Source organism: Hypanus sabinus, chromosome X2 (genome assembly GCF_030144855.1).
Source record: "Hypanus sabinus isolate sHypSab1 chromosome X2, sHypSab1.hap1, whole genome shotgun sequence".
NCBI classification, from domain to species: Eukaryota; Metazoa; Chordata; class Chondrichthyes; order Myliobatiformes; family Dasyatidae; genus Hypanus; species Hypanus sabinus.
In genome coordinates this window covers 34,137,957-34,161,681 of record NC_082739.1, presented here as the reverse complement: position 1 = coordinate 34,161,681, position 23,725 = coordinate 34,137,957, and the positions used below count along the sequence as shown (strand labels likewise).

General features: G+C 40.5%; 1 protein-coding gene across 2 annotated transcripts in view; it reads right to left on the bottom strand.

The window, feature by feature from the left end:
• Positions 1-23,725, bottom strand: part of kirrel3a (kirre like nephrin family adhesion molecule 3a) — a 693,875-nt gene that overhangs the window by 23,002 nt on the left and 647,148 nt on the right. Inside the window, exons 12-13 of one of the 2 annotated variants that reach the window (XM_059957202.1) lie at positions 16,551-16,658; positions 14,736-14,882 (exon numbers count right to left, since the gene is read on the bottom strand). In XM_059957202.1, the coding sequence (XP_059813185.1) occupies positions 14,736-14,882; positions 16,551-16,658 (255 nt within the window). The remainder of the gene's footprint in view (positions 1-14,735; positions 14,883-16,550; positions 16,659-23,725) is intronic. The other variant, XM_059957203.1, reaches the window with a different exon arrangement.

Here is a 23,725-nt window from a genome sequence, read left to right as displayed (position 1 = left end):
AAATACAGTAGTGTGCAAAAGTCTTAAGCACATATGCAGTATATAGCTAAGGTGCCTAACTTTTTGCACAGTACTGTAGTAATTTTATATATTGCACTGCACTGCTGCCGCAAAAAAGAAAACAAATTTCATGACATATGTAAGTGGCGATAAAACTGATTCTGATCTGGGTCTCTATTATGGACTGAGTGGGGCAAGGGGGCAGGGTGAGGGGAATTATGGTTGGGAAAAGGGGGAAGGGAGGGAGTGGGAGAGAATTCTCTAATGATCAATGAACCGTTGTTTGGAATCAAATGAGGGGTATCTCAGGGCTGGGTGAGTCTGCACTCATGCCAACCCCTGCCCCTGGCACTCTTTCTCTGCCACCTGTCCCACACCCCTCTAGCAGAGCTCCACCCTCACCATTCTCAACATCCTTTGCTCTCACTAGTTTTACAAACTTGCTCTCTGCTCCACGTTGACAAGTACAATACTGTGCAAAAACCTTGGGCACCCTCACTATATGTAAGTGCCTAAGGGTTTTGCACTGTACTGTATGTCCCCTACTTCAGCGTCCCTTCCTAGTCACAAAGTTAGAACCTGGTTTTAAGGAACATTCATATATTTCCATGTTGTCAGTCCTTCATTATCACTGAATCTGAATGTTGGTATTCCCTAAAACCATACTTTAAGAGTGTCTTCCCTAGAAACACTAGAGTAGTTCAAAAAGTAGAGTATTTTTTCAACTTGTCAGAGGAAACCAGAAATGTGTAGTTGATATTGGCCTTGCCAGAGACACAAATGAAGAATTAATTAATGGAAATATTTTCTGAGTTAATGGGAGAAACTTGACGAAGGACTGGTGCATTTTGATCATGGTTTTCCAATGTTGTAACCTACTGATTTGGTTCAATCAGTAAAATTGCATTGACCTTATTTATTGCAGGTCAGTTCTGTCTGGATGTGTCCAGCTCCAAGTTTAATAAATTTTCTCTTCAGATTTGGTTTCACATTTATTTATCGAAACATACAGTGAAATACATCGTTTGTGTTGAGGGCAGCCCGCAAACGGTGCCACATATTCTGGTGCCGACGTAGCACGTCCACAATATCCAGCAGAACAATACAAGCAAAAGCAACAACTACAAAAGAGGACAACAATAACAGCAAAACAAGCCCCTTTTCCACCTCACAATCGCCCGCACACAGACTCAAGCATGCCTCCAGTCCCAGGACAGGCTACCTCTGGGACACCAGTCCGTGTTCTAACATCGTCCATGATATGTGTATGTGCTCTGTTCTTCCTTTCCACCTGTACCTTCTGGTAATTGTCCAGGTTAAATTTTTCTGTCTATTAACTTGCCACTTGCATGTTCAGGGTATCTTGTGCCTTATATTTTACAGAGCCCGCACTAATTCCACTGCCTTCTTCAGTTTGATAGTATCTGCAAATCTGACCAAGTTGCATTGCGTTATTAAATCCAAAATGTCATTTGAGTTATTCAGTTACAGATTCTCCATATTCCCTATTCAATAATTCTCCCCACCCTCAACATCAACCTACTGAAACTCTGCCAATATGTTTACATTGTTTGAGGTTATTCCACCAATTTTTCACTGCTTATCTGATGCCTGGATTCTAATGGACCTCTTTTTTTTTTAAACTTTTTTTTATTGCATTTTTAAATGGTTACAAAGTATGAAAAAACAATGTATATAACCCTTACCCCCTCCCCTTAACCCCTCCCCCCTAACTGCCCTATAGAAAAAAAAGAAAGAAAGAAAGAAAGAAAGAATGCCTGGTTGTTGGAAGATCTCCACATGCTCCATGGAATTCGTAATAACTTTAATATGTATATTTATTTCTTTCCCCTAATAACCAATTGTTTCATCTTCAGAGCATCTATATATTTAATCCTGTCTTTTGTAAATAAGGGCTCCAAATTTTCAGAAATGTTTCATATTTATCTCTTAAATTATAAGTAATTTTTTCTAATGGAATACAACCATAGATTTCTTTCTTCCAAGAATCTATACTTAAATGTCTATCCGATTTCCAAGTAACTGCAATAGCTTTTTTGGCTACTGCCAGTGCAATTTTTATAAATTCTTTCTGATACTTATTTAGTTTGAGTTTCGGTTTTATCCCTTCAATATCACCTAGTAAAAATAATATTGGATTATGAGGAAATTGTGTTCCTGTAATTTGTTCCAGTAAAAGTCTTAAATTTGTCCAAAAAGGTTGAATTTTAGAGCAAGACCATGTCGAATGTAAAAAAGTACCAGTTTCCTGGTTACATCGGAAACACTGATCCGATAAATTTGGATTTAATTTTTTTATTTTTTGTGGTGTAATATATAATTGATGTAGAAAATTATACTGCACTAATCTTAACCGAACATTTATTGTACTTGTCATACTATCAAGACATAGTCTTGACCAATTTGTTTCTTCAATTTTAATATTCAAATCACTTTCCCATTTTTGTCTTGACTTATGGACTCCTTGTTTAATTACCTGTCTTTGAATCAAGTTATACATGCAAGATATAAATTTTTTGATATTTCCTTTTTGAATTAAAATTTCTATTTCATTAGATTTCGGCAATAACATTGTTTGACCTAATTTTTCTCTTAAATAAGCCCTTAATTGAAAGTAACAAAATAAAGTGTTGTTTGATATTTTATATTTATTCTTTAATTGATCAAATGACATTAATATACCTCCTTCAAAACAATTCCCTATATATCTAATCCCATTTTGAATCCAATTATATAAAAGTTGATTGTCCATTGTGAAAGGAATAAGTCTATTTTGAATTAAAGATCTCTTTGCTAATAAAGATTTTTTTGTCTCATCATCAACATTTATCTTATTCCATAAATCAATCAAATGTTTTAATATAGGAGATTCTTTCTTTTCCCGTATCCATTTAGATTCCCATTTGTACATAAAATCTTCTGGTACGTTTTCTCCTATTTTATCTAATTCTATTCTAATCCATGCCGGTTTATCTTTCTCGAAAAAAGATGCAATAAATCTAAGTTGATTTGCTTTATAATAATTCTTAAAATTTGGTAGTTGTAATCCTCCTAGATCAAATTTCCATGTCAATTTTTCCAACGATATTCTTGACATCTTACCTTTCCAAAGGAATTTCCTCACATATTTGTTTAACTCTTGAAAAAACTTCTGGGGTAATTGTATTGGTAATGATTGAAATAAATATTGTAATCTAGGGAATATATTCATTTTTATAGTATTTACTCTACCTACTAATGTTATTGGTAATGCCATCCATTTTTCAAGATCTTCCTGAATTTTTTTCAAAAGTGGTAAGTAATTTAATTTGTATAAGTTTTTTATATCATTATCAACTCTTATACCTAAATATTTTATACCATTTGCTGGCCATCTAAATTGAGTTATTAATCGACATTGATTATAATCTCCTTTAGTAAGAGGTAAAATTTCACTTTTATCCCAATTTATTTTATAACCCGATATTTTCCCATATTCTTCTAGTCTATAAGATAATTTGTGTAGTGAATGTAATGGATCTGTTAAATAAAGTAGAACATCATCAGCAAATAAGTTAATCTTGTATTCTTCCTGATTAACTCTGAAACCCTTAATATCTGGGTCCATTCTAATTAATTCAGCTAGTGGTTCTATTGCCAACACAAATAAAGCAGGTGATAGTGGGCAACCTTGCCGAGTTGATCTTGTTAACTGAAGTGATGTTGAAATTTGACCATTTGTCACTACTTTAGCTTTGGGATTAGTATTTAAGGTTTTAATCCATTTTATAAATGATGTTCCTAGTCCATATTTTTCCAATACCTTAAATAAAAAATCCCATTCCAATCTATCAAATGCTTTTTCTGCATCTAAAGCAACTGCCACACTCATTTCCTCCCTCTTTTGTGCTAAATGGATTATACTAAATAACCGAGTTACATTATCTGCCGATTGTCTATTTTTGATAAATCCTGTTTGATCCATATGCACTAATTTTGGTAAGCGTTTAGATAATCTATTAGATAAGATTTTTGCTATTATTTTATAATCGGTGTTTAATAAAGAAATAGGTCTATATGATGCTGGTTTTAAAAGGTCTCTATCTTTTTTTGGCAATACTATTAAAATAGCTGTTGAAAAAGATTCTGGAAGTTTATGCGTTCTTTCCACTTGATATATTAACTCCATAAAAGGAGGAATTAATAAATCTTTAAACTTTTTATAAAATTCAGGTGGAAAACCATCTTCTCCTGGAGATTTATTACTTTGAAGTGATCCCAAAGCTTCTTCAACTTCTTTCAATGTAAAAGGCATACCTAATCCCTTCTGTTCTTCTGTATTTAATTTTGGAAGAGTTATTTGTGATAAAAATTCTTCTATCTTAACGTCATCATTCTTTGATTCTGATTTATACAACTCAGAATAAAAATTCTTAAAAGCCTCAAGGACCTCTTTTTAATTGTGGGATATTCTGAGACTTTCTGAAAGCCTGAGTGTAAGATATTGTCCAATTTATCTGTTTATTTTTCATGAATATGCATGTCTTCTGTGGTACCAGGGACAGTGGAAGAGACGCATATTCATGAAAAATAAACAGATGAAGGGTCAACAAGTGAGTAATAACAGGAAGATTTATCTCCTCAACTTAGCGATGCAATTTACTATTAAACTCTCTGCTACTGAAAACTATCAGCCATATTAAAATACACTGAAAATGGAAGTGCAAACCTGTGCTGGTGTATTAACAATAATTACTTCAATATTCAATATTTTTCCATCCTCACTGAAGCAAAGATCAGAATTCAAGCCATGCTCTGTTGCACCTACTTTCCCATCTGACACAGACTGTCTGATTTAAAAAATCGTAAATACATTCGGGATGTTCCTTCGATGACCTCCCTCTGGTATGGAAAACTCATTCGTGTGGATAATGGGAGCATTTGTAACAGGTTTTCATAGATTGAAAACAAAATGCCACTTTTTACAAATGTTCAATTTGATTTAAATGGAAAATATTCTATTGGATCTTAAACATTATGGAAGGATGTGTGAGTTTACCCTACGATCTTGCTGGTATTCTAGGCACTGCACTATATTCTAGGATCCAAAATTATTCCTAGATTTCCTTCTTTTTAAACACCCCTGTTAAACTGAGCTTCCCTATATGTAGTCCTGCAAGACTTGTGCTTCTCCGTTTGTCTCCACTGAGCATGGCCCAAAGGTTTGAGACCTCTCCAGCTTTCTACCTCTTTCTCCATGAAGACATTCTTTGAAGACATAACTTTTTGACCAAGTGTTGATCATCTGCCCGAATAACTCCTTGTGCAGCTTGGCATTGTTTGATAACAGTCCTGCAATGTTCCTCCAGAGGTGTCTTTTCATTTGTTAAGGTCACCACAAAAACAAGAGTTATTGTTGTTAGAATTGTTAATTTCAGACAGATTGGAAGCAATGGTGCATTGATCTCCCAACTCTAGCATTGTGAAGGTGCTCTTTTAATCATAATGCATTCAAGGATAGTGACATTTCTTTATTTGTGGAACAGGTCACCTTAACTAATGCAGGCTTATGCTTTGAAAGAGATGTGCCATGGAGATATATTAGTCAGCACTTGCTGTGATGAATATTCACTTCCTGGACCAGTGGGCCTCTTCTTTTTGCCAAGCTCATCTTTCTAAACACAGCTGTTAACCAGAAAGAACTACAACCTGCAAATCAGTGAACATGAATAAGGCAGGACAGCGGAAACAGACAAAGCAGAAGACTTTGTTTTCACCATGTGGTTGCAGGAATGGAATTGGCCATTTTGTGAACTGTTTGGTGAACTGATTCTTGATCCAGGATAACTTAAACAGAGCAATTGAATGTGGACACAAAATGTTTCTGCCAATGATCTGCTAAACCTGAGACCATTCTCAGACAAGAAGCTGTTTATTATATAGAAGGAACAGCCTGTGATCTGGTCATCTGGGCCCAGTGTCTGGATGACCTAATTAGACTTCTTTGAACTATTCTGAATTGGACAGAACAAAATAAATCACCTAAGGCACAAGACTGAAGGATGCAGCCATAAAACAATGTTGCTTGTAGACTTGGGCCACATCCAATGAGAAGCTGACACAGGTCAATCAGATGACCTTGAACCCATGAAATTGAAACATCAAAGATTGATCTGATAAGAAAGGAGGTGATGAAGGGTCTCAGCCCGAAATGTTGGCTACTCTTTTCTCACGGATGCTGCCTGATCTGCTGAGTTCTTCCAGCGTTGTGTACGTATTCTTTGATCTGCACCATCTGCAGTTGTATTTTTGTGTTTTGTTTATGTTCTGGTCATAACTGGGAGCTAGTCTTCAGTTCTAAAAATGTAAATGGAAAGCTTGAAGTTTGAAATCTCAGCTTTCCAAACAAGCTCTGTATAAAGCAGGTTCATTGTCTGTAGGTAGCAGGACATTAGGTCACTGCTGCATAAGAGGTGCAGTATGGGTTATTTAATTTGGCTTGTTTCAAAGCAGACAGCGCTGACTAAGTTGCTTAGTTCAAAGAAGCTTGAAGACCAGATGGAGAAAAATGATGTAGCATATCAATAACAGATCTGTTAAAAAGCTGGGAGTTTTATGTACTCCAAGAAGTTAACTTTACACCATTAATTATGGGTAGCTTGGATCTGTGTCTCCAAGAAGCTTTTAGATTGTTTGTGTAAAAAAGGGGATCTGAGCAAACATCATTTACCATTGATGTCATCCAAGTGGCAAAGAAACTGCATAGATGATGAGAGCAGTTCAGGCTTAATAGGAATGGTTAAAGAACATCAAGAAGAATTATAGAAAGGCGGTGTGACAAGAATCCATTCCTGTCACTTCAGTTTCCGAAACGGATGTTCATCTGCATTGTTGGTATGTCTTTTTGGTTGATAGGAATTGTACCTGTGTTTTAGAAATACTTTGTGTTTTAGACATGGTTTGTAATTTGAAAATATTTAAGACAGAAATCTTCTGTGAGTTTTAAATGTGTTTTAACATGTATCACTGAAAATAAGTCAACTGTGTTTTAAACTACTTTGTTCACAGCATGTATCTTTGTCTTGGTAGGAAGAGGGGACCCACCACTCAAATATGGGTTTTGGCAGTTAAACTCACTGGAGTATAAACAGAGAAGTGAACTAGTCTTTAAAGATTGGATAGTTACAGTATAATCTCCCTTTACTGAGGGTGTTTGTGGCTATTTATATCTGATAGGGCTTAAGATCTTCATTTGAGTTTAGAACGTCATGGTCAGCCAACTCAGAACCATAATATTGTGAATTCAAAGACACGGATCAATGGACAATATGCCTTCTGTTTCTGCTCCTGAGAAGACAGTCGGGCGTAATAACAGCAAAATCCCTCATGAGCTATTCAGGTCTATGTCCAAGTGTCATGAAGCACTGTTTCACTGCCAGCTTCCTCAACATATTAAAGTGAATACAGGGAGGTTTGAACAGCCCACAGAGCTAAATGCCTGGAGTTCATCTTAAATTCATTTTAGGGGTTTCTTGAGTTTGAGAATAACTTGCTTCCAGTTTTTGACCTGAAATGTTAACTCTGTTTCTCTTCCCATAGAGAAACTTGCCTGACCTGCTGAGTATTTCCAGGAGTTTCTGCTTCTGCTTCTACTTCAGTTCTGTGGATTCTGAAATAGCTAGTGAGTGAAATGCGGGGCAGGGGATACTGGATTGGATGGATGGGCTTATGGTATGAATAGGAGGTGGTGTGCTCTTCCTGTCATTTTTACTGGGGTCTGTGAGCACTCCCCACCCCACCAACCCTGGTGAATGCACTAGCAGATCTGCCTAGTAAGGTACAATCTCCATTTTGACCCAGTAAGTCTCATGAGTCCTTCAATCAGTCAGTAACAATGTTACATCTTTCATGGTGACTTTGCACATATTTTTCAATGTTTCCTTTAAATGTATTTTTTGCTGTAATGTGGTAACAAACAGAGTGTCTGTTTTGGGAGTCTGATGTTAAGCATGCCAAGGAATTTGACTGTGTAGTAGACTGATTCTGCGTCATTAGGACTTCAGCACTGACCGACAAGATTTCACTAGAAATGCAAATGGATTTCGAAGAATTTATGAAGACAGGCTGGTGGTATCTCTCCAATCCTTTTTGGTATCTGCTTTTGGTGCATTTAGAACACCTTTAAAAGGCAGTGCCTCAAGAAGAAGACATTTGTCATTGAAGACCCTCACTACTCAGGATATGTCCTCTTCTCATTACTATTATAAGGGAGGAGGTACAGGTACCACAAAACAATAAATTAAATGAGATATGTCAGTGATCATAAACCTATTTCTTATTCTGGTGGTTTGTATGTACCATGTGATTACTATTGCCAGTAAACCAGGAGCTTTGTGCACAGTTTGATTATTTTCAATATTAATATTTTTTTCCTTTCAGCTCTAGCTGGTAAAACCTGAGGTTCCGGCAAAGCCAAGCACACTCATTTCTCAATTGCTAGGAATTTTCAGACTATTCCAGTGGTGTTTGTTATTGTGGCTTTCTGGAGGTTTACATAGATATTGCTGTGTAGCCCTAATTGTTTAATGGTATTGTGTAGTGACTTTGGGATGATACCAGTCGTAGCTATTACTATTGGGGCAATGTATACCCTGTTCTTGTTCCATAGTTTTTCAATTTCCTCTTTTAATTCAGCATATTTCTGGTGTTTTTCACTTAATAATTTCTGTACATTATACGTGTTTGGAATGGCTATATCTATTAAGTAAGTTGTCCTTGCTTGTTTATCCTGTATCGTTACATCCAGATGGTTATTATGGATTGTCCTATCTGTAATAGTCTATCAGTCAGTATTATCATTATTATTATTTATTATTATTCTTTCTTTTATTATTTTTTCTTTTTTCAGTTTGTTGTCTTCTGCACATTGGTTGAACACCCAAGTTGGGCTATCTTTCATTGATTCTATTGTGGTATTGTGGTTATTATTCTATAGCTTTATTGAGTATGCCCACAAGAAAATGAATCTCAAGGTTGTACTGTATATGGTGAGATATATATTTTGATAATCAATTTACTTTGAACTTTAAAAGATCTTGATCTTCAGAACATTCTTTCTCAGATGTCCAAAGCCAAGGTCATTGATGACTGCTTTCATTGAGATTTGGAAAAGTTGTGTCATGCAAAGGGGAGGTTGATAGAGGAGCTTTCTACAGTAGACATTTAGTGTTAGTGTTGGACATATTTCTCAGACATACAGGAGGTTAGTGGGAAGGTACATTTTAGTAACATGCTAGTGGTGAGCATCAGCCTCTAACATTCTGCATTATGTAGATTATACAAGATAATTTCAGTGTATAAGATCAATACTTGTATGAATTGCAGTCATGTACAGATAATAGTTTTATAAGCTAGCGTTCTGAAAGTAACTCTTTACTTTAAAAATGCTGCACTCCAAAACCCATCACACGCATCTATGTTTCCAAGTTGCAGGAATAGGTGTATTTTCATTAATAGATCAAATTCTTTAAGTTTGTGCACTGAGTCTTAGAATGCATTTTGAAATAATGATTGAAGATTAAAAATTCATTTGCAGACATTGGCATGTTTTCTTTTAACCAATGGGTTTTTTGGCTCCTGTGGGGAATCAGAGATAAGCTGTGGCCTTGAAGTTGAAATTCAGATTTGGTGTCCGGTTCTAAGTCAATGGAGCTTTTATAAGTGGTAATTTAATTCAGCTACAGTAAGAAATTGCTTTCACTTTATGCAGTTGAAATTGTAATGGCTGGTATTGTTTACTATTAATTGGAACATTTATTTGGACACAGATTGGTTCAGTTGCCGTGGGCTGGAAAGCTGGCTTCTCAACAGCTCGTCCCACGCTAACGTTATTTATTTATTGCTATTCAGCGTGGAATTGGCCCTTCCGGCCCTTTGAGCCACACTGCTCCACAATCCCCGATTTAACCCTAGCTTAACTATGGAACAATTTACAATGATTAATTAACCTACTGACTGGTATGTCTTCGGACTGTGGGAGGAAACTGGAGCACCCAGAGGAAAAGCAATGCGGTCATGGGGAGAACATACAAACTCCTTACCGCCAGTGGCGGGAATTGAAACTGGGTCACTGATACTCTATTTCAGTGAGAGAAAAATTAAAAATATTAATTAGAGCTTAAAATGTTTTGCTCAATTTTGGACCTTTAAGGTTAATTTCATGCAAGTTTTTAAAGATCAAACACAGTGTCTGGGGTTAATACTGTAATGTCAGACTCACACTTTAATGCATAAAATACTACCAATATGGATAAGTCTACAAGGAAGTTAAGCCTTTCCACTAATAGCTCATTTCTTCATGGCGATTGATTTTAAATGGTTGCCATTTTAAATAAGACACGTCTTCTTATTGGATGGGTGATGATGGATTTGGATCATGTATAACGGGGGAAGCAGTGATCTGGAGAATTTCAGACCCTGTCTGCCACTTTGGGGTCACCTGACAAAGTACCCAAGGAGGGCTCCCTGGAATCTGGAAAGTTAGTTTTCAGTGGCAAAGAAATCAAAATGCATATAGGTGTGAAGTTGCCTACCAGGAATTGGGAGCTTTAATTGGGGAACCAGGGAGGATATTTGTCGAGCCTGCTGATCCAACAATATGGTTTGTTTATAGTTTAGAAATGGGAAAAGAACAAGGACACAATATGTCAGGATATATTGGGACATCCCTGGGACTACATTACCTGGGCATAATACGCCAGCGGATATCAGTTTTATTCCAGGCTATGGGCCAAGAGAAGTATGGCTGACAGTCAGTAATTTATTATTTTCCCTTGGATTGGACTGTGTCCTTTCCAATGAAAGTCAAAGACCGCTTGCTTTGGATGGTGCCCACGGCAAGGACAGGGAGAGCTGAGGATAGCACAGGAGTCACTCTTTGCAGCAATGAAGAGGAGATATTTGGTGGGGGGAGCTCTAAGGGCTTTTATGATCATTTTTGTACTGAGGCTTGTGATTTACTTTATATATGATTTTTTAAAATATTATTGGAACAATTAAGGAAGTGAGCCAGAACTAGAGCAGTTAAATACTCATTCTTTCTACATTGTTGTTACAAATGGTCATATTAGAGTACTCTTCTAATCCCTTTTTCAACGTGCCACTGCTTTAGATCTTAAGCTTGGGTGCTGAGAGTTAGTTATGATAGGTCATTTTATTCTTAATGCCTCCCACATAAACATGGAATTTGTTGTGACTGGGAAGCTGGAATCTGATTCTGACTGCTGGAGGCCAGCTTTGGAAGTAAACCTTATTCACAAAGATAATGCTGTGACTGAAGCAGGAGGCCCTGGAATTAAACGTCACAAGTGCCTTACTGAACAGAAGAGAGGATTGTGATGTCAGGCAGAAGGAGAGTGGAAGACAGGAGAGTGAAAGAGTCCACCTTGTGGTGGAGGTGAGTGAGGTCTTCAGTGCTGGATCCTGGTGGTATATAGACAGGAAACCACGGAGAATCATGACAACCATGGGGAAAAGAGCGAGCAGTGGAAGCTTTACCAGGGGACATTGTGTCCAAGTGGCTGAACTTGTAGCTCGAATCGAGAATGCTAATATTGGATAGATCGAAGGGTAAATATACATGCTGACATAAGGGAGTAAGCACCTGACCAAGAAATGGTTAAAAATTCATTCTTTCTATATTATAGTAACTAATGGTCATATTATAATATTGTCATAGTGGGATGGATGAAGTCTTCAGTGAGGGGTCCTGATGGTACCTACATCCATCTGCAGGCATTGGAATTTGACATGGAAAGGTAAGAATGAAATTGTTTGAAGCAATGGGTTTGCAAGAAGGACACGTTAATGAGGTGAAGTTGCAGCAAAAGGAAAGGGACCAGGACATGCTGCCACCACTGACATGGCTCCCATAAGGGCTGAGTACGAGAAGTGCAACTATTTGGGACAGACTGGTCCAATAGGTATGAACATTGCGTGATCAACTTAAATATTTAAGAGACAAGATAAAGAGGTGACAATGTATGGAGATTTAAAAAACTGCAGATGCCACAAAATGTGTCAGAAACCAAACTGCCGGTGAAAGTCCTTGGCCGCGAATGGTTTTCTTTAGTGTGGTGTGGCTGTTAGCACCAGCTACAGCACAGACCTGACAGTGTGTGGTCTCAGTCCTGTGGCAGTGATTTCCATGGTAACTGTAACACATTAGTGCTGCAGCTTTAGGGATCTGGCTCAATCCTGACCTCAGGAGCACTGTATGCTGAATTGTCGTGTTCCTTCTACTGTATGTGACCACGTAGGTTTCCTCTGACTGTTCTGGTTCCTGCCACACCCCAAAGACCTGCTAGTACATTTCAAACAAGAGGAAGTACAAGCAACAGACACAAAATGCTGCAGGAACACAGCAAGTCAGGCAGCATCTGTGGGTCATCGGTGCAACTAGTTCCCTTCCACCACCACTCTCCTCCGTCTGGTGGAACTGGTGCTCACTCTCAATAATTTCTCATTCGACTCCTCCCACTTCCTTCAAACTAAAGGTGTAGCCATAGGCACTTGCATGGGTCCCAGATATGCCTGCCTTTTTGTCGGCTACATGGAACAGTCTATGTTCCAAGCCTTCACTGGTATCGCTCCCCAACTTTTCCTATGCTACATCGTGCTGCTTCCTGCATTCATGTGCACCTTGTTGACTTCATCAACTTTGCCTCCAACATCCACCCTGCCCTCAAATTTACCTGGACCATTTCCGACACCTCCCTCCCCTTTCTCGATCTCACTGTCTCTGTCTCCAGAGACTGCTTATCCACTGATATCTATTATAAATCCAGACTCTCACAGCTGCCTGGACTATACGTCTTCTCACCCTTTTACCCTTAAAAATGCCATCTCTTTTCTCAATTCCTCAGCCTCTGCCGCATCAGCTCTCAGGATGAAGCATTTCATTCCAGAATTATGGAAATGTCCTCCTTCTTTAAAGAAAGGGGCTTCCTTTCCTCCACAGTCAGCACTGCACTCACCTGCATCTCTTCCATTTCATGCACATCTGCCCTCACCCCATCCTCCTGCCAGCCTACCAGGGATAGGGTTCCTCTTGTCCTCACTTACCCGCTCCCCCACTAACCTCCATGTCCAGCACATAATTTTCCATAACTTCCGGTATCCCACTACCAAGCACATCTTTCTCTCCCCCCATTTCTGCTTTCAACAGGGACTCCTTTGTCCATTCATCCCTCCTCACTGATCTCCCTCCTGGTACTTACCCTTGCAAGTGGAACGAGTGCCACACCTGCCCCTACACCTCCTCCCTCACTACCATTCAGGGTCCCAAACAGTCCTTCCAGGTGAGCTGACACTTCACCTGTGAGTCTGTCGGGGTCATCTACTGTGCTCCCAGTGTGGCCTCCTGTATATCGGTGAGACACGATGTAGGCTGGGAGATCACTTCACCGAGCACCTGCCTTCTGTCCTCTTGAAAAAGCGTGATCTTCCAGTGCCCACCCACATTAATTCCATTTCCCATTCCCATTCTGATGTGTCAATTCATGGCCTCCTCTACTGTCGCGATGAGGCCACACTCGGGTTAGAAGAGCAACACCTTATATTCCGTCTGGATAGCCTCCAACCTGATGGCATGAACATCAATTTCTCAAACTTTTGGTAATGTCCCCCCTCCTTCACCATTCCCCATTCCAACTTTCTTCTCTCACCTTATCTCCTTACCTGCCCATCATCTCCCTTTGGTGCTCCTACCCCTTCCCTTTCTTCCATGACCTTCTGTCCTCTCCTATCAGATTCCCCCTTCTCCAGCCCTGTATCTCTTTCACCAATCAACTTCCCAGCTCTTTACTTCACCCCTCCCCCTCTCCTGGTTTCACCTATCACCTTGTGTTTCTTCCTCCCCTCATCCCACTTTCTTACTCTGACTCCTCATCTTTTTTCTCCGGTTCTGATGAAGGGTCTCGGCCTGAAGTGTCGAATGTTTTACTCTTTCCCATAGATGCTGCCTGGCCTGCTGAGATCCTCTAGCATTTTGTGCATGATGCCAGTACATTAACTGACCATTGTAAGTTACCTCTTAGCGTAGCTTAATAGCACGAAGAAAAATATCAGAAAGGGAGTTGATGGATATTAAGAGAGAAAACAGTTTGCAAGGGTACAGACAAAATGGGAAAGAAGGAAGAGGACGATTAGGATAATTACCCTGGGAACCAGCATGGAATTTTATTTGGCTGTAAGATGCTAACTGATCGGTGAATGTCAGATCACTAGACTGAGAAATAAATCTACAAGCAACTGAGTATCAAGCAGAGCATATTAAAGATGCATAGAGCCTCACTTGTTGAAAGTGATTACAAAATGAGGGAGCTCCCACCTGAAGTGGTGGTTCATTGATGCCAGGGCCTGATGTTAAATGCAGGTGAGGTGGGGATGAACATGCAGGGTGGTCTATCCACACCAGAGGGGGAAATTAGGCAGGAAGTCCAGTGGGATGCTGATTACAGTGAAGTTTAAGCATCCCAACTCATGAACAACACTTCCACCGTGGGTTTTTAATGGAGGCTGGGGATGAACAGAGGAATGTCGACCGAGCTCAAAGTCTCGGGGAGGTGGGGTGGAGAGTCCAGGGAGGGAGCATCACGTTTCATTAACGTGATGAGAATCAAGCTACTCTACAGCCGCACGGTACCTGGGAGAACTGGGTTCCTTGTAGTCATTACCTGAGCTTTGTTTTCTGTTGGTGAAAGGGAAATGATGTCGTCTCAGACAGTTAGTCTTGGTGAAGGGAGGAAGCAGATCAATGCAGGTACCGGCTGGCATTTTCCTTATCCACCAGGAATGTATTTTGTGAGCTGGAATAAAGCATCCTGGAATATTAAAGTGAGCGGGAGTTCAATTAATTACCTAAAATCTAACCTTCCCAGTTTTTCGGCTGGCTTCCTGTGTGCGACACATTTTACCTGGGCTCATTTTTGAATGGGTGCCAGAAATCTGCAGAGTGACATGAACGGTTCAGTACGAGCAAGCAATTCAAATGCCAAAGGCATTATCTGATCACATCCCCACCCGCTTTATTTTAGCTTAGAGCTCAGTCCGTCACGGAAACCAACCTCCTCTCCATCGACTCTGTCCACACTTCTCACTGCCCCAGCAAAGCAGCCAATGTATTCAAGCACCCCACCCACCCCCACATATTGTCTCTTCTGCCCCCACCCCACCAGGTTCAGGTCGCACTATTACAAGACTCTTGATGGACCTTTTAACCTCACAGTTTACCTCTTCGTGTCCCTTGAACCCTATTGCTATTCTTTCTCTATAACTGTGACTGTAACATTACATTCTGCATTCTGTTATTGATTTTTCCATATACAGATGTATTGAAATGATCTGTATGGATGGCATGAAAACTGAGGTTGTTCATTGTATCTTGATACATGTGTCAATAATAAAGTAATTTAGCAATTACCAGTTTCCATAAGCATGCAACTCCCAGCATCTATATTCCAGAGAACATACTCGCTTACCCCATGCCCCTTTTGACTGGTCCCACACCAGCTGTGGTGGAGATTGAATAGTGAACGTGGTCGGCAGGGGGGGGGGTATGTCTAACTTGCTGGGGTAGTTAGGATAAAGCTTGGGGGGCATGGGTGGAAGCTTGGTTGAGAGCAGCCAGGAGGAGGAATCCCACGTGGATGAAGCAGACGGAGATGAAGGTATGACAAGAACCTACCCTGATTCGCTGAAAGATTATGGCTGCTCTGGATCTCCATTCACCCATCACCCCCACTCCCCCCTGACACGAGCTGCCCCTTTCGGTTAGGGAGTGTCCTCCATCTCTGTGAGATAACCTACTTCCTGAGTTCTAGGATGAGTTCCTGGCTCTGATTTTTTACATCACATCTACTTATTGGTGGAACATCCTATCCATTGACAGTTCATGTGGATTGACCATTCTGAAACCTTTTAACATTTTGAAAACACGAGGAAATCTGCAGATGCTGGAAATTCAAGCAACACACATAAAATGCTGGTGGAACACAGCAGGCCAGGCAGCATTTATAGGAAGAAGTACAGTCGATGTCCTGGCGAAGGGTCTCAGCCTGAAACGTTGACTGTACTTCTCCCTATAGATGCTGCCTGGCCTGCTGCGTTCCACCAGCATTTTGAACATTTTGTAAAGCTCAGATTGCCATTCATGCCAAGTTTCTTCAGATTATCCATGTAATCTAATCTTCCACCCACTGCCAAACACGGGGCAAGGCCCTGCCGTGGTGAGCAGTCCGCCCATGTGCGATGTTACCAGAGCCCTGTGGAGATGAAACAAAGGTCCATTCCTTTGTAATCCGGCCCTCCTGGGAGAAAGGCAAATGCTCTGATTGCCTTTCCTTTTGTTCATTGTGCCTCACCACTTGTTTTAAACAGTTCATGCGGAGACTCATGACCTCCACGCACTTCAATCCATTTGCCAGCACCCGTCAGCTAAGTGTGCTTTATCTCTTCGACATGTGAGCTCCAGCTTAACTCCAGTCACTTACTTCTCTGGGAGCGTGAACAGCAGATGACCATGATCGTTGCAAAGACCACAACGAAAGCCACTCCGGCACCGACTGCCACACCGATGACGACAGCCAATGAGAGCGCCTCTGTAGGAAACAAACAGAGTGGGCATGACCAACTACTGTTAAAGCCTTGGGCCCTGTTGACACTGATAGCTCTTTGAGTAAATCACAACTAAGCACACTGAAGGGCTGACCACTTAATTGTCAAGGAGTCATACAGCACAAAGACAGGCCCTTTGGCCTAACTATGTCCATGGTAACCTTCAAGTACTTGTGTACACTATTCCCAGCTACCAGCACTTGGCCCATAGCCTTCTACACATTGATGATTCAGGTGTCTAGATCTTTCTTAATTGTTGTGAGCACCTCTGCCTTCACTATCCCTCGGGCAGTGTGTTGCAAATTCCAAGCTTTTCGTTCAACTCTGAACCTTTTATCCCCTACCCTAAACCTGTGCCCTCTAGTTATTGATACCTTTGTTATGGGGAGCTATCTTTCTACTTAACCTATCTGTGGCCATTATAGTTTATCATGCTTTGATTCCTTGTGCGCTGAGAAACCAGGTCACATTCTTATTTTGCAGGATTAATGAGCTCACAAAGGCACCAGATGTCATACAGAAGCAGATCCATTCCTGACCAAGTGCCCTAACCACCATCTTAGATTCGGCATTGTTCACCCATGCTTGAAGCGGGCGATATGTATTGTCCACACTTGCTTTGGTGGTTTGTTGCTTGCAAGCTCCGTAATTATGAGCTCTGAATGCCGAGTAACTCTAGAGAGTCAGACGTCTTGTGAAGGAGTTTGACCTCTTCCTAAAACTCCACATGTTGAAACATGGGTGCTCCTGAAATACTTGTCCCGCCCACGGGGCTGACTATTGGGGTAGCCGGTGGCATGGTAGCGTAGCACTTAGCGTGATGCTTTACAGCGCCACTGATCGGAAGATTGGGGTTCAATTCCTGCCACTGTCTGTCAGGTGTTTGTATGTTCCTCACATGACTACGTGGGTGTCTTCCAAGTGCTCAGATTCCTCCCTCATTCCCAAAAAATGTACGGATTAGGATTAGTTAATTGTGGGCATGGGACATTGGCACCAACACTTGCTGATGGCTCCCTCAACACATGTTTAGGCTGTGTTGGTTGTTGAAGAAAATGATGCATTTCACTGAATGTTTCAATATTTTGATAAATAGAGCTTATCTCATCTTATCTGACAAATAAAGCGTAACTATTGTTCCTTATCTTGCCTTGTCTTATTGCCGCTGGTCCATTGTAACAGCAGTTCCTATGGTAGGGAATCACCATTTTAATGCTTGGAATCTTATTCTTTGAGGAAAGCACTGCCAATCAAGCCTTGGTGTTCTAAACAGGTCTCTTGTTGGTGGTTAGGGACATGAATAGAAAGGACATGTAAAATTGCATTTGCATCACTAGTACTTGTAGTTTATGCTAGCTTCGAGAAAGAAATATGTAAGATAAAAGCAGAAAATCCTGGAATTACTCCACAGGTCAAGCAGCATCTGTAGAGAGAACAAAGGAGTTATCTTTGCAGAAGTAGGAAATACTGAAACGGAACAAAGCTTGTGACAGAGAGGCATATGAGGGGGGACAGAAAGAATCAGCTGTGGTAGGAAAGAGACCAGGAGAGATTGACACCTCGCCGGAGATACCTCTATCACCTGCTGTCACCAGGCGCCATCTTTATCATGATTTAATCTCACTTGCTTTCCAAACCATTATTGACACTCTGCTGATCTCTACACCCCCGTCTCTTCTGTGTAAACTTAAGTATGTTTGGTTTCTAGCTCTTCCTAGTTCTGACAAAAGGTCATCAAAATGAAATATCAACTCTCTCTCTCCCCCCACAGATGATCTTATGAGGATTTCCAGTATTACCAGATTTCCAATTTCTGATGTATTTTGCTTTTGCATGCATCTAAGCTTTCTTTAATGCTGTGTGTAAGCAGGGATATTTATTAAACCTAGATAAATGTACTATTGACTAATTAAATATTAATAGATACACTAATCTATTAAAATCAATTAGATATCAAGTAAGTAGAAACGTATGCTAATTGAATGTATTGGTCAGGTTGTGAAAGGAATGGCAGGTCAGATGAAGTGCTGTGGTTCCAACGTATCGAATTGAATGAGATCCCTGGAATCCTCTTCAGCGTAATTGCCTTGCGCCGGAATCTGAATTGCGGAATTTAGAATTGCAGAGAGGTCTCTCTGGCCAACCATCCAAGGCCACGTACAGGAAGCACAGCTCTTGCTGAGCCCTCAGCATTGTTGCAGATCCCTCCCACAATCCACAAGGGTTGTTAGGCTGGGTAATGGTTTCTTCTCCCAGGCTGTGAGATCTCTGAACACCCTGCTACCACATTATTTATGACAATGCCAGTAGTATTATACTGCTGTATATATAACTATATGTTGTATATGTACTTTCTGTCAACTTGTACAGTATATACATCTACGGGATTGTTTTTATTATCTGTTAATATTATCTTATGTGCTGTACTGTGTTTTGCACCTTGGTCCCAGAGGAATGTTGTTTCATTTACTGTATACGTACACGGTTGAATGATGATAAATTTGAACTTAAACTTACCATGATTTAGTGAAGGTGAAAAATTAGACAATTTGATCCAGGAAGCAGGTGCATTCCTTAAGTTCAAAATTAGCCTTATTTGAGACAGAAAGACATGGCTGTAGGTCAGGTAGTTCTGGAGACTGAGGCTGCAGTGATGGAGGATGCTCAGCCTTTGACCTTTGATCTTGGTGACAAGTGCAGGTCACTTGTTGCAACGAAGGCTTTGGAGTCACGAGAGACTGCAAGTGCTGGGATCTGGAGCAGAGCACAAACTACTGGAGGACTTGGCAGGTAAGGCAGCATCTACTGCGGGAAATGGACAGCTGACGTTTCGGGCTGAGGCCCTTCTTCTGGACTGAAAGAGTAGGAGATGGACAGTATAAAGTGTGAGGGGAAGGAGTGGAGCTTGAGGTGGCGGGTGATAGGTGGATCCTGGTAAGGAAGGTTGATAGGCAGATGGAGGAGGGAAGAGTGTGAATAGCCATGGAGGCTGGGAGGAGATAGGTGGAGGCAGATGGTGGAATCTGATAGGAGAGGAAGGTGGAGTGTGGAATCAAGTAAGGGAGGTGGAGAGGGGAGAAATAAATGGAGGAGGGAATGATAACGAGTGATGGAGCTGAGGGTTGGGGTGGTTGTAAATATATGGCAGGAACTGGGTAGATCATGAGGAGACAGGTAAGGAACAGAAAGGGCAGAGTTATGTGAAAATGGGTTGTCGTGAAGATAGATATATCCCAGACAAACCGATAGAGGAGACCATTTGCAGGTGCAAGTGGATGTGGGGGAGTGTAAGTGAATGTGACTTTCGCAGAGGGCTGTGGAGTCAGAGGGACGAACATTGTACACTGCTGCCAGCCCAGTGACTGGGTTAACAGGCATGTGCTCAGGCTGGAGAGGAATGTGCTGTGGGAAAGAGAAGTATTAATTTGTCCTGGTTCACGGAACAACAAACACCACAGGTGGAACTAAAGCGGGGGAGACAGTGTGGGAGTCTAGGATTTAAATTAAGGAGCAGATTTACAAAATTTCTGTCTAGCATTTTCCCTTGGCCATGTGATCTAGAATGAAACACATTTGATGGGGAACAGGCAGCTGTAGAAAGGAAAGAGGGATCTTTTCACTGGGCAGGTAACACTTAGAGTTATCAAGGTTTAGACCAATAGGACCTTCAGTCCAACATGCCCATGTCTACCAAAATTCCCATCCAAGCTAGTTCCTCCCATATCGCTCTAATCCTCAGCCCTCTTTGTATTTATTCAAGTGCTCCTTAAATGATGCCATTGTGCATGCCTCTAGTTTCTGATTCCCTTTCCCTGGGAAGGAAAACTGTGTGCATTCACCCAATCACTGCTCTTCAGGTTTTTCAGGTCACCCCTCAGTATCCTGCACTCCAAGGAATAAAGTCCCAGGAGACACAAGAGACTGGAGATGCTGGAATCTGGAGCAACATGCGCAAAGCTGGAGGAAATAATCAGGTTAGTCATCCTCTATGAGAGAAATGGACAGTTGACTTTTTGTGTCAGCCTGAAACATTAGCTCTCCATTTCCTTCTATAGATTTTGCCTGACCTGCTGAGTTCCTCCAACATTTTGTGTGTAGAATAAAGTGCTAGCCCACCCAACCTCTATAACACAGGCCTGGCAACATTTTCATAAATCTTCTTCAAAGTTCAAAGTCAAGTTATTATCAAAGTACAAACCTGCTTGTACATATATGTCACCATATGTAGCCCTGAAATTCTTTTGGGGCATACTCAATAAACTCATTATAGAATAATAACTATAATAGAATCAATGAATGACCACAACAACTTGGGCATTCAACCAGTGTGCAAAAGACAACAAACTGTGCAAATGCAAAAAGAAATAATAATAATAACAACAACAACAACAACAACAACAACAACAACAATAATAATAATAATAATAATAATAATAATAATAATAATAATAATAATAATAATAATAATCAATAAATATCGAGAACATGAGATAAAGAGTGCTTGAAAGTGAGTCCATAGGTTATGGGAACATAGGTTGAAGTGAAGTTGAGTGAAGTTGTCCCATTTGGTTCAACATCCTGATGACTGAGGGACTCTTTCCAGCTTAATGATGCCTTTCTAATAAAAGTGTGACCACAATTTTACACAATTCTCCAGAAACAGTCTCACTAATGTCTTGTACGACTGCAAACAGCATCAAAACTTTGATACTCAGTGCCTGACCAATGAAGGCCAGTGTGCCAAATATCTTCTTAAACACCCTGTGACACCACTTTCAGGGAACAGTTATCTATACTCTTGTGTTCTACAAAATTCCCAAGGACACTATCATTCACTGTAGAAGTTCTACCCTCATTTGATTTCCCAATATGTAACACTGTACAGTGATTTGAATAGAAAGCTATTGCTATATCCCGGCCCACTTATATAGCTGACCAGGATCCTCCTGAAGTTTTTTCTTATAAACATCTTCATTCTCTATGATGCCACTTATTTTACTGTCATAAAGTTATTAGCAATGTCTTGTACACTTTTATCCAAGTCATTTCTATAAATGATCAACAGCAAAAGTCCCTGAAGCAAAAACTAAACTGCTGAATGAAATCTGCAAGTCGGGCAACATCTGTGAAGGCAAAACAACATAGAACATAGGACATAGAAATCTACAATACATTACAGGCCCTTCGGCCCACAATGTTGTGCCGACCATGTAACTTACTCTAGAAACTGCCTAGAATTTCCCTACCGCATAGCCCTCTATTTTTCTAAGCTCCATGTACCTATCTAAGAGTCTTTTGAAAGACCATATTGTATCCGTCTCCAACATCATCGCTGAAAGTGCATTCCACGCACCCAGCACTCTGTGTGTGGAAAAACTTACCTCTGTCATCCTTTTGGTACCTATTTCCAAGCACCTTAAAACTATGCCTCTTTGTGTTAGCCATTTCAGCCCCGGGAAAAAGCCTCTGGCTATCCACACGATCATGAAGGAGTGGTTGTGTTTCAGATTGAGACCAAGTGGGAGGAAGAATCAGAGGTGAGAAGGAGGGGTGAGATAAGCAGCTGGTGAGTTGCGGTGGAACAAGCTGAAGTGAGTGATGACCAGTAGGTGGAGTGAAGCAATGGAGAGGAAAGGAGAGTTGAGAGACACAGGCTGGTGGATGATGGGTGGAAACAGATAAGGAAACATCAAAGACAATGAACGCAGATGAAGTGAGGTGGGCAAAGTAGAGGCAGAGGCTGGAAGCCAGAAAAAGGTAGGACGATATGTGGATGGAAACAGATGGGGAATGGATAAAGAGAGTAGAAGAGCAGGAACTGGGTTGGATTACTCATCACAACACCCAACTGATCATTGAACACAACCTTTAGACTCACTTTCAGAGACTCGACAACTCATGTACCCATTATTTATTATTATCATATTGTATCTTTTTGACCTTGCACAATTTTTTCCTCTTTGTGTGTAGTTTTTTTCATTGATTCTACTGCACTTTATTCTACTGTGAATGCCTACAAGAAAAAGAATTTCAGGATAGTAATGGTGACATATACTGTACGTACTTTAATAATAAAATTTACTTTGAACTTTGGAATACGTGGTTGTAGGGCAGATAGAGATAAGAGTAGTGAACAAAGGGAGGTAAATCTTAGGTGGATCAGTAGAATCCGTCTCTGAGATTTAAGGGCTACAATGAAAAAGAATCCCATAGCTACACAGGTTGATAGGGTGGCAAAGAGGGCATCCTTGCCTTTATTTGTTGAGGAATTGTATTCAAAAGTTAGGAAGTTAGGTTGCTGCTTTGTAAGACTCTAGTTAGGCTGCATCTGAAGTATTGCATTCAGTTCTGGACACCCATTTATAGGAAGGATGCCGAGGCTTTGGAGAATGTGCAGACATTTACGAGGATGCTGCCTGGATTAGCGGGCATGTGCTACAGGGAGAATCTGGACAACCTTGACTTGTTTTCTCTGGAGCAGCGAAGGCTCAGGGTTGCTCTGATAGAGGTTTACAGAATTATGAGAGATGTAGAGTAGATTGCCAATATCTTCCACCCGGGGTTGAAATGTCTAACAATAGAGGGTTTCATTTAAGGTGAGAGGGGAGGGGTTGAGCTCAAAGGAGATATGCAAAGCAAGTTCTAATACAGAGTGTTGGGTGCCTGGGATGGTGGTGGAGCCAAATAGGATAAAAGCATTCAAGAGACTCTTCAAGACACATGAATGTACAGGGAATGGAGGATATGGATATTGTGTATCCAGAAGGGATTATTTTAGTAATTACCAATTTAATTAGTTTGGCATGGCATTGTGGGCCAAAAGGTCTTTGTGCTGTACTGGTTTACATTTTATGTTCCAAATCAGAAATTAGAATCAATCATTCTGGGTGAGATGTGGACTGGTGGGAGTAGTCTATAGGACTCTGAACATTCATTTATTAATTGGATAGAATATCACTAGACAAGTGATTGGGGCTTGTACCAACAGTACTGTAATTAACAAGAGGACTAGAAACTTACTTTAGATGAGGAACATTAGTCTAATCTTTGA